Source organism: Anguilla anguilla, chromosome 18, assembly GCF_013347855.1.
Source record: "Anguilla anguilla isolate fAngAng1 chromosome 18, fAngAng1.pri, whole genome shotgun sequence".
Lineage (NCBI taxonomy): Eukaryota > Metazoa > Chordata > Actinopteri > Anguilliformes > Anguillidae > Anguilla > Anguilla anguilla.
In genome coordinates this window covers 29625172-29637474 of record NC_049218.1, presented here as the reverse complement: position 1 = coordinate 29637474, position 12303 = coordinate 29625172, and the positions used below count along the sequence as shown (strand labels likewise).

General features: G+C 40.1%; 1 protein-coding gene across 2 annotated transcripts in view; it reads right to left on the bottom strand.

Moving 5' to 3' along the window:
* Positions 1-12303, bottom strand: part of LOC118217637 (VPS10 domain-containing receptor SorCS3-like) — a 133930-nt gene that overhangs the window by 22492 nt on the left and 99135 nt on the right. For both annotated transcript variants that reach the window (XM_035399560.1, XM_035399561.1), the window contains exons 11-17: positions 9300-9402; positions 5870-5946; positions 5298-5389; positions 3501-3608; positions 3058-3175; positions 2324-2457; positions 785-898 (exon numbers count right to left, since the gene is read on the bottom strand). In XM_035399560.1, coding sequence (XP_035255451.1) covers positions 785-898; positions 2324-2457; positions 3058-3175; positions 3501-3608; positions 5298-5389; positions 5870-5946; positions 9300-9402 — 746 coding nt within the window. The remainder of the gene's footprint in view (positions 1-784; positions 899-2323; positions 2458-3057; positions 3176-3500; positions 3609-5297; positions 5390-5869; positions 5947-9299; positions 9403-12303) is intronic.

Genomic DNA, 12303 nt, shown 5'->3' with positions numbered 1-12303 from the left:
GTGAATAAAATAAAGACTGGATACTATTTCAAGCTTAGGGGTTCTAGCAAATTCATTAGTCCTGTTTACGAGCACCCCCAGAAGAATGCTCACATAAAGGTGCGTTCTGCACATCACAAATCGCACCATGAATACTAAAAGAGTAATACCGTCATCACACTCAAATGTCACTTTCTTATTATAATACCAGTATATATGCTCAGAAAATGCATATTGTATGCACGACAATGCGAACCAACATCTCAGGCTATCTGACTATTTTGAATATTTTGTCAGATGCCAAATAAATATACAGGACATGGAGTAGAAGCTATGTGAGCTGACTGGTCTTACCTGTCACAGTTTGGAAGTCTAAATACGCAGGACACATTATATATTGGTGTATAATACATTGATAATATCGTCAGTTGTTTGTCTGTTGTCAGGTCTGTTGTCTTCATCCTTGCTGTATATTAAGACTGTTGCATGGTTAAATTATCTTGTGAAAATTTGACAAGAAAAATGTCGTTTCTCAGAATGATTTTATAGTTGCGGTGACTTGAATTCAGGGTGCAACGTTGCCCAACGGCCTGTTTTTGCTTTCTGTAAAAATTTCGCCACCCAATGTAATTTAGGGAATAAGGAATAAACGTTATGGCGACACAAATGGCTCGGACAGCTGGGTACACAAGATGGCGGCTTTCCCAGCAAGCGGCTCTTTCATGCTCCGCTCGCTCTGCGCGGTTCTCACGGGGAGCGGTGAAAATGGCGGCTGAGCGGGGTCTTGCGTAACCCCCGCGCTCACCCGGTGCTGTTGAAGTAGCTCTGGCCCTGCCTGCAGCTCTTGGACATGGTCTCTGGGTTGAACCAAAACGCCGGTAAGCAGTCCCCGTTCCTGTGACGCTCGTACCCATAATCACTATCAAACAAAAAGATGACACAGTTAAAAAATAAATAAATAAATACAGCCTTTTTTCAGGAATTGTATCTGTATGTAATATGTACATACACGTGTATAAAATAATATGTGCATACGTATATGGTCTGGTGAAGTGGATACTGAATATTCTGCACAATATTCTGTCAAAATTAAGAATGAAAACAACTGTAGAAAAGCTAGAAAATATATTTATAGCTCTGGTGTAAAGGTACAATTCAAATGAATGGTTTTTGTAAACTTGTACCCAAAACTACATAACCTGAACTTATAAATCAACATAACAGTAGACGGAGTACTTTTATGAGTTGTAAAAATGTCACAAATTATAATTTAGGTAACATGTATCCCATCTTAGTACACCTAAAGACGCCTGAGTTTATTAAAGTCTTGAAAACAGAAACTGAATTCCCATGTGATTCAGCCAAGAATTTATATTCCGATTCAGGCTAAAACTGGAATTTTCATGAGTCTCATCTGTCCTGAGGTACTACGATTCCCATAAGTATCAGCACATCAATTTTATTTTCAGATATAAGAAAATATTTCTATGGATGAAACCCAAATGTGGCTCTGTCATGGTAATTCTTTTTCCCCAGTGATAAAAACATTATGCTAAAACACCTGCAGCTGTTTATGTGACACAATAACTAAAAGTGTTATGTGTGGATTTCAAACCAGTGTGAAAGAACATATTCAACACTGACTCAAAGTTACATCAGATATTTAAAAAAAGAAATAAAACGATACAGCTGTGTCAGAACTGTGATGACACAGTTGATACCTCCAAGACAACAAAGGTGGTAATATATCCAATTAGTGGTGCCAAGCAAGAGATTTAGAGGCCCAAAATGAGCACCTTAGTTTGACACTTATGGTAATACAGTGTATTTGCAAATACAGCCTATGTCTCCACATTTCATAACATAACACTCTATAAAGGAGAAGGCTTCAGCTTTTTTTCCAACGTTCACACCCAGAAGGCCAGAACTTAAAAATTCTTAAGACTACTAGAACCTCTGCATTCCACCATCGTAACTTTGGACAAAAAAACAAAAGCACTTGATGGATTTTGATCCATCTTGGTATGATAAAATGATTAATTAATAGTACATCATGTTTTGATTTATTTTACTTAATATAACCTTTTAGAAGCTAAGCATGTTTGAATCTGGCCAAGTGTGGTTGAATGATTATTTCCCGTAACACTAAATATTTTTTGAGCTATTCCTCTCACTTAGTGCTAAATGTATAGTACACCAATCTAAGCATACGTTTACCACCCTGAAATAAGTTTAAGATTGTGACATGTGACCGATGCAGAAAAGCAAAGCCTGTCTTAACCAATGCCTGTCTTAATAAGTCTCTCACTCGTCTCATCACAGTAGCTCTCAGGAGATCACCTACCATTCGAAATCATACGCTTTGCATATGCAAGGTTCGGCAGACAGGATTCTAGAATAGTCCTTTCCCAGCATGCAGCGGTTCCCCGGTCTGCGCTTCAGGTAGACCTGTTTCTCTCCCATCACGCAAGGGTGCCCCTGCGAAGCCACAAGGGTGGAGAGAAAATCATCCCACCGCAAAGTGTAACTTACAGGTGTAAATTAGTCTCCCACTTCAAAACGAACGCGTACAATTTGGGAATATGGAAGCTGTTACTCATTTATTTTCTAGTGCAGCTGAAAATTATTTTCAAATATCACGACTGAGCCGCTCGAGCTACGGATGGGGCGTAGCGCTCTGTTACTGTCACATCTCCGTGAGGGAGGTTTCGTGTTATCTCCCGTCCGTCCACTCAGAAAAGCCCTTGTGGGCGATGACGGGCGAGAACACATCACCGTTTCAATCTGAAGGCTCTCGCGCAATCTGTGGTGCTCTGCCCGTCTCAGAAAGTACGCCGAAAATACGCCAGTCCACCCCGCTCGCAGCCGCCCCTACGCGTCGGAAGTGCACACGTCTGGCCTGCGTCGAACACCGTTTTATTTGGCTTGTAAGACTTGGCTTACTGGACTTTCACAGTCTGCAAATATGCCCCCCCAGAGATCCGATGAATTTCGCCTCATTGCTACAAATGTTAGCCTGTATACGTTCTTGGTCTAATGCAGTTTCTCAGGTACAGTACAACGCAGCTCTGCTTTCACCTGGTTATGTAAATGCCAGGTCTGGTAGTCCCCTTCAGTGCATCTCCTGGTAAAGATGGACTTGTACTCGATTTTGATGAGCTGCCACTCAGACCGGTGGCTGAAGTGTCCAAACAACCTTAAAGATGCAAGTTACAAAAGATTTTTTAGCACTTTTGCGGGTGCAACCTCAGATAAACATATGCGAGACAGTAAATGAATGACTAAAATGCAGTAAAACAATGACAATGAAAAGCTCTCAATAGAGCTCATATCAGGGATTTATCGTGCCTCTTTAAATGTTTGATGAGCACCTTCCAGGTTTTACTCACCTTCCATTGTTACCATCTCCAACAGGAAGGCAATTCAAATTGCTAGCTAATGAACTTTTAATCTTTTCAGTTCTCAGGTTTTTAGGGGGGCAGTTTGAAAGATGGTCAGACGAGCACGTCGTTTCCACTCACGTGATGATGTGGTTTTCCATCCCGGGCTCGACGAGGACTCCGTCCACAAACAGCGGGACCAGAGAGAAGCTCCGCATGTCCCAGTGCTTCCCTTCGTCAAAGCTGATCCTGCCAATCACAGAGCAGCACGTGTTCATAACTTACATAACTATGAGTACAAATATACACAAACATAAATATATATAGAAATAAATATAACTATGTTGTCTTCTTGCTTTTGTTCTTGTTTTAATTAATTACTGAACTCACCAAACTACATTTTAAATAATTTAAAAGAATCGCCGCTAATTTGTGAGACCTTCTAAGAGCTATATAACTCCTCCACAAGTACTAACTCACACCTTCATAGACATTACAAAACCTCATCAAACCTCATGTCAACTGCAAATCAGACTATGGTGCTGTGTCACCACGGAGACACCAGGTGACACTGCCGGCACAGAGTTTGGGGTTAAAGGTACAAACATGAATGTCTAGCTTGTGTTTATGAAGGCCCTAGGTTGTGGCTATGAGGGGTTCTAGAGCTCTTGGAGGATGATTGATAGAAATTGTTTCCGTTTCACTTATAAGTCAACGTAAAGGAGCTGTGTGGATTGACTGAAGGGCTCAGTTTCATTCTGATTTCTTGACAGAATGTGTGACACCGTAAGCTAGCAATAGGAATGAACATGGATACGCTAAACTAACATGGCATGCGCTGGCGCTATGTCGAAAACTGCAGTCATTCTAATCAGTCTTAAAGCATTATTGTACATTACAAAGGGTAATTTGGGATACTTCTCAAGTCTGTTTGAAAGAACGCAAACCGAAAAAGTCATAAAAGATCAATGAACGAGTTGGTATTTTTGGTGAATGGAAAAAAAAATGGCGTTCAGACAAGTTGGTTTGGAAACCAACTTCGTTTCTCGTTCGTTTCAGAGAAGTGACAAACATCGCAGCAGTAAACGGCCATCGCGGACGCGTGTCTTTGAGCGCGACAGCTTATCAACGGCCTGTCAGACGCGTCTACGCTGAACTACCTTGTTGTGACACGGTTGAAGTAACGCGAACGCCCCAGTACACAAGCTCCTGAGCCACCTGAGAGGAGCGCTGGCCTTCGTCTGTCTGAAAGGGCTGAGAAGTACTGACAGCCTAAAACGCTTTGACAAGCATTTCAGAAATAAGTTAGACGCTTGAAACGTTGCACTGGCTGGGGGGGAGAAGACTATTGTCTTGTTTAGCCAAGCATGTAAAGCTTGAATTAAACCACAGGAAGACTACAAACTCATTTCCCGTGGTATCTGGTATAAACAGAAGCAAGGGGTTCAAAAATTCTTACCTTTCTTTTCACAAAAAATGATCTTGTTAACTTTCTCCTCAAAAATATTCTCTCTCACCATCTCCTTCTCTTTACCTTTTCCCTCATAAATTTTAATTCACAAATTGCTCAGGAAATTACCAAAATAATAATTTGATATTCGGTAATAAGACCCCTAGATTCAATCCAGCCCATAACATTTAACTGTACAGGCAGATGCAATAAAATCGACGCATTTATCATGAAAAAGCCAGGGATGTTTACTGCTGCTTGACCACCCAGATGCAGCTGAACTCATTTTCATTGGCTGGAACCTCTGACATTCTCCACCGTATGTTATATGGTCAGTAGTTGACTTCCAAGATACAGTGCCAGATTCCATTTTTCATATTTATGTCTAATTTAATATGCCCTTAAACTAAATGCATTTGACTGAAGCCTGCTAAAATGTCATTTTTCCAGTTCCATACAGAAGAAAGCAGAACATCATTTGGACGTACCATAAATGGCGAACAGGCACGGTTGCCTGTATAACAGCAACAAGAGCACCTCCTTTGTCCAGGAACCAAATATTGTGCTCTTCCTCAAAAATCTGAATAGAAAAGAATTTACCAATGAAAGGAGAAGGAATAAAGCACATAACTGCGTACATGATGAGAACCATTAAAATGGGCCCGCTCCAATGGGCCTAATCTGCTTCCATCAGAAATAAACACTTTGTGTAGTTACTGTTTGTATCATTTGTATTTACAATTATCAAACAGGTATTCAGCCATGTAATTGCATCTATTTTAAACATATTATTCATAATGAATTTCATGCTGCTAAATGTTAAACCACTTGTTTCCACATTTGCTCGTCTCGAATTTCCGAAACCGAAACTCTTTGAGGCGTCGGTTTTAATTAGTTTTGTTCACTCGAGTATCAAATGTGTTTAAAAAAAAAAAGGTTTTTGTGTAGTTTTGTCGTTCGGAGGCAAACCGATCACTTCATAAGCTACCTTCGAGCAAAACAATTAAAAATCAAAAGTGTGAACAAGCGACACACTTCATCCATGGTTGCTAAATCGTACCTGTTTCCAGCTGTTTCCCGCATCAGACGATATGTACATTGCAACATTACTGTATGAGAGCTCGGCTCCAATGTTACCTAGCAGAAAAATAACACCACAAATTCATATTTGTTAATGTTTTTATGCATATACTTTATTTATTGAATATGCCATATTCTAGAGTAAAACCTCAGCACCTACCCAGAACATACCACAATTAATGCTCTAGGCTCAGGCTTCAAAAACACAGTAAAACATTTAGTAAAACCATTTCTGATTGGCTATATTTTACTCTAATAACGTATGTTTGATTCCTACTGGCCTCAAACTCTGGCAGGATTGAATTAAACACTAAGGCCCAGACTAAACTCACAGCGCAAACCGTCAGCCAGATGAGGGTCAAGCAGTCAGAGTATGGTGAAATTACTGTCATATTTACTAAAGCTACGGCTAATTACGTAATCAGCGGATGGGGCATTTTGCATACGAAGTAGAGCTTAAAAAGGTGCAGTTAAAAAAAACTCCTATTCTTAGCGCATTGAATATTTTCATTGGATGTACGGAAAAGTATGCATCCGCTGGTGTGCCACAGCAGCACACCCAGCGCTACACCACGACAGCGTACAGCCAAACGCGGACAGCGATGGTCCAGCCGTGGCGGCCATTATCGAATTAATCCAGATGTGAGAGAGTGTGATGCTGCAAGGAGCTCGACTGTTGCCAGGATGGAATGGGAACGTTGTGTGCGAGGTTCTAGCACATCTTTTATTTCTTCCAGGACAGTAATTAGTAATTCCTATGGCTGGGTGTTCGTCACAGAAATCGAGGAGTTGAAACAGTGTGATCTTTGTTGCTCTCTCTACAAATCCATCTTCTAGGCCTATACCTGTGTATCCCTGTACTTGTGCTTTGATTTATGGTTGCTCTTCGGGGGTGGAGAAATTTAATGCAAAAATCAACCCCCGTTAACTGTGCAAACTTTAGTCATACATAATCAGCCACACTTATACCTTCATCCACTATTTGCATGATCCTCCCTTAAATGCATATGCATTAAGGAGAGATGTGCACCTTATGATGACTCGTATAGATAACACACATACTGTGTTTCCAGCCCCATGTACCTGTTTGATACATAACACGCATGCTTCTGGGTCTGAATGTGTCATATCTGTGCTTGAAACTAGTCGCAAAAGTAAATCTATCCCTAAACATTTTGCTGCACATTTGTACTTTGTAGTAAATACAAGGATAGCATGTTGGCGACTAACAATCTGGCACATATCATTAAGTTTGGCAACTGCTGAACAAGCAAACCATTTTTTAACAAAAAATGAATAAAGCTGGCATTTAATTGCCAGTCAAAGATAAGAACAGATGTTGGCTGAATCCACATTAGCGATAAATATACAAACTGATTTGTTGCTTCTAGGATGAGGTTGAAATTATAGAGAAGTGTTAACAGATAGCAGTATATTTCTATGATAATGACTAGCATTTCCGTTGCATCACCATTACATTTATTCCCATAACACCCTTCTTTTCATATAAACAACAGAGTCCTCCCATCATCCGCCACACAGTCAGTTAGGCATGTGATCAGGCATGTAAATAATGATAAAAAACAGCACCATAGATTCCCAGCTAACCATGGACAGAGTTCTGTCATCTGTCTGCGGTAACACCAGGGTGTTTCATAAATCTCACATTAATAAGATGACAGCTAGACACCCCTATGTTCCATCATAAGAGTAGACTCCACATACCCAGCTCGATAAGTGGCTCTACAGCTGCATGAAATGTACAGAAAGCTGCCCCCATTACGCACATCCACTATAAAAACTAATACAATCTTAGCAAAATTATGTAAATGCTTGTGTATTGAATTATACAGTGCCACAAACACTGCACAAGGAGTTCACTGATGGCCAGCATACTCTTGACAATAACATGGGCATTGTACTTGATATACGTTGGTTTAATGGATGGATCTAACGCATGCTTAGTGACATGCTGTTATTAGGCCTTGACTTTATCATTTAATGAAACATTTAATGCCATTGTAATCAGTCACATTCCATGCAGAAAAAGCCCCATGATGCAGCAGTGGCTCTAGCTTCAGAGCAGTTATACTGTGATGGGTTCTGGAAGCTGGAAACATACTTGAATAATCGTGCGCTGCATGCACGTGAAATGGTTGCATCCCGGGCAACATTGTTTACATATTTGTCAGCGACATTGTTTACATATTCGTCAGCGACATTGTTCACATATTCATCTGCGATAGTGTTCACATATTCATCAGCGACAGTGTTCACATATTCGTCTGCGACATTGTTCACATATTCGTCAGCGACATTGTTCACATATTCATCTGCGACATTGTTTACATATTCGTCAGCGGCAGTGTTCACATATTCATCTGCGACACTGTTCACATTTTCAACTGCAAAATTGTTCACATATTCGTGTGCTTACTTTGCTTTACTCTGACTGGAGGTTTAAAAGGTACAACCACTAGGGGGTAGATCACAGCTTCTCTTCAAATGATTCCGCCATCCTGCCTGGCTTCCTAGCGTCAGTCATGTCACTGGTACATAAAATGTATACTGCCCCAGCAGTTTACACAGGTATTGCACCTTACGGACGCGTAGCGTTGATTTTTAAGGACGTGCACAAAAGACATTCTGAAGTTCTCAAGTTACGTATGACAGCCATTTTGCAAACGCGTTTGCGTGATTTAAATCAAGTATGTTTCCAGCCCAAGAATGGTGTGGTGTACTGTAAAACTGGACCTCAGTGAGACCGGAGTGGGGCGGAAACATGGAAGGTCAGATAAACCAATAAAAATTAAAATAAAAAAAGCCAAAAATTCCAAACTGAATGAATTCGAAGCCATTTTAAAAATGCTAATTTATGATCACATTATTCGTTTTGACTGGTTACAGTATGAAATATTATTTTTTCATGTGAAAATTGCCATAACTTCAGCACTGGGCATAGTTCATTTGTTTAGCCCATGAACAGCAATGTTTTGAGAACTAGCCTATGCGAAACATAATGAGTTGGACTGTGGGGTGTGACAATATGGTTACAGTAAGTAAGCTAAATTAGTACAACACTCAGAAATCAGAAACATCAGGATTCCAGAAAAATAAAATTATTACTACTTCCCCATAACTAAAAATCACATTTGGTTTGGGAGGCCAAGTAGTCCAAGTCTGCACCAAGAGTGCAAGTATCATTAAAGTACTGCACAGCCACTTCACCAGGCTGCCAATCTGGATTAGAAATTCCCATTAACATTCAAATAAGGCCATCAGATAATCCAGTAGGTCGCTTGAGTGGGTTGTGCAGGTTTATTGCATGAATACCTCATCAAGCCTTAATATATGCCCTTGGCATTTATTCAAGATTATTTTTATTTTTAATTTAATGATGATTTCTTTACCTGTTGCCACGATTATTCCAGGTGCAGAACTCTTAGTGGAGATACTTCCAGAAATGTAGGGATTGTCTGACATCTGCAAATGCAGATGTAGGGAACAAAATGGCTGAAAAAAAACAGATTCCATATATAAATCTGGTTGAAATTTCATAATGCATTCAATTCAAACAGGACTGGAAAGTCACCAGGATAAAAAAGCAAAGCAGCCATTGTATAAATGAACTTAAAAAGAACAAGAATTGGACTATGAACACTTTTCATAGTCCAATTATATAAAATACCCACCATGTCTTTGAAATAACATTTAAAACATAATATATTATTTTTTTATACATTTTGGAATAGCCAGTTAGGCCCTGTGCACTGGTGGCATGTGACCACCCCCAGTACACTCTCCTCTGAGAAAAAAAGCACACTGCACCCTACTGTCCACACGGTACTACAGGCAAGAGCTAGCGCCGATCGGAGGACTGCTGTATCTGTAACCAATTATTACTGCCGGCACCCCGTGTGTTGCGGAGGGTAAACTAGCTCAGTGGTACGCAGGGAACTCGTCCAACCCTGGAGAGGCGAGACTAGTCGTATCCCACAATAGTTCTCCCACCATAGTGGGCCAGTGATGCAAAGCTGAACGGACACTATAGCACACTTTTAATCATGAGTCTCTTTAGGACTCCCTTAATAATGACTGAGCTGCTGTTAGGGGAGCCCCCTTCCCCTTTAATGACTAAACTGATAAGGAGACCCGCCCCCCCCCCCCCCCCCCCAAAAAAGCATGTATACTAGAATTACTGTAAAATAAAAGTGAAATAGCATTTCCGGCTTGTCACTGGCAGTGCAGATAAGAACAATAACGCAACCTTCACAGGTCTTGTGTTGTTCTGTTTGGTTGTACACTGCACAATGTGCTAATCATAATGTGCAAGGTCAAGATACAAAGCCAAACTACAAAATGATGCGCACCACAATCGCCTTAAGCGCTCCTCATTTAAATCACTTGAATCGCTAAAGTTAAGATCCTACATTTGTGTTAGCCAATGACATGTAGCAGTGTTACTGATACTCAGAGGGAACCTTGGCAGTTATTTTAGAATAATCGTGTTGGTTCAACTAAAAGAAATGGTAAATCTCTCCAGCAAGGAACCAAGCAAATATGTTTCAGTGAGAATTCTCCTCCCTCGTTTAGTAAGAGGCCAGCGGTATTGATAGTGTGTTTAATTGCCTTTATCTGCTGTTAAGACAAAGAGGAAGCTGCTCTCCATAAAACCCACAGCCAATTCCCCTCGGCCGAAGGGAACCCTCCAAAGACAATTACATAAGTTCAGAGACCGGGGAGAGCCAACGGCCCCCTTTCATCTTTCCAAACGATAGCGTGACATCATTAATGAGGACACCAAGGACAACAGGACTGAACTTTAAAATCTAAAGAGGGGGAAAAAACAAACTGAGGACGCAATTAGAATGTCACTTCAATCCGCCATTAAATTCACCCTTTAACCGGTGCTCTGTGATGCACTCGTCTCCTTGGTTCTGTTATTTAATTGGTGAACCGTCATTGGTGGCTAATTCAAAAAAAAAAAAAAACAATCAATAAAAATCTTTCAAAGGAGCATTTCAAATGGAATCCCGGCAGCCCGCAAACACACAGGAGCGATCACATTAAATTGCTCGTTGAAGAGTTTGTTCATCTTTAATGGCCATATGTGTATATACAATCCAATTGCTATCGGTCCTTAATCAATTAAGATGCCCTTGAGGGAAAAGCTCATTTTTCAGCACGTATTAAGACCACTAAATGCACTTCCAGATCCATAAATAAATGGACTCTGTCCATCAATTCGTCCATTATGTGTTCGCTCACACATGTTTCAATGTCATAAAGCTACAGCCCCCGTTGTGCTGTCTGAATTCATGGCCAGAAAGAAGCCAGCAGTAGCTTGTGTGAAGCGAAAATACATTCTGCAGTTAATCATGAGTGGTTTTCACACAACGTATACAAGGCAGTACACAAATATTATATTGTAAGTAAACAAAACAGGTGTGCCTGCACACTACAGCACTCAATGAGAGAAGGAGGGGTTCTCAACAACGGTGGAAAACACTGAGACAAAAAGGAATTATAAGGGATTATATTTTAAGCTCAAACCAGTTGCATTCTAATTTATTAAATAAATATTAAAGTGCTTCTTCTTCCATATGTTTGACAGTTCGAAGGTGTAAGGTTGAAATTTTGTTTAAATATTGTGCGTTGTGAGAGTGCAGGATTAAGGAGCGAATTTAATCCAATGTATTTTGTTCTCAATTTGACTCAGTTTACCAGTGCTTGATTCTAAACTCAGGTTGACATTAGTGATTTTTAAAAAAAATACTGTGTAACAAAACAACATTTGGTATTTGCAAAATTACCATTTTGTAATTTGTAGCTGAGACCAAAAATGCAGTATAGTAAAACCGCATAAAACTGCAAATTCCTGCACAGTAAAATGTCCAGTGTTAATTGAACTCTAACAGATAACTTTTGGTCCTACTCTGGTCCAGAGCGGGACCAAATGTTATTTGTCAAGAGTTTAAGTAACGTTGGACATTTTACTATGCACAAACATGCTTAATGATTTGTAGATGTATTATACTTTGAAGATGGACAGGATGCATACTTCATATAGGCCTTAAATACATTTTGAGTGATCATATGCTTTCATACATTTACAATGGACACATTTTTAGAGAAAAATATGTGGTGGTCAAAGGTCACTTGGTCTAGCGCTACCTAGGCAAAACCCTATTCTTCTGAAAGTTCACTTGTATATGGGAAATATTATTTTCATAGATAAGCCATTCCTCTATATGGGAAAATAAACAAACAAAATGGCATTCATGCCATCATTACATTACATTACAAACAGCAGCAGATTCTCTTATCCAGAGCTACTGAATAAAATGGAGAATGCCAGTGTTAGCCTCAGCTAATACAGAAGTGTGACATCACCAAGGAGACACAGAAGGACCA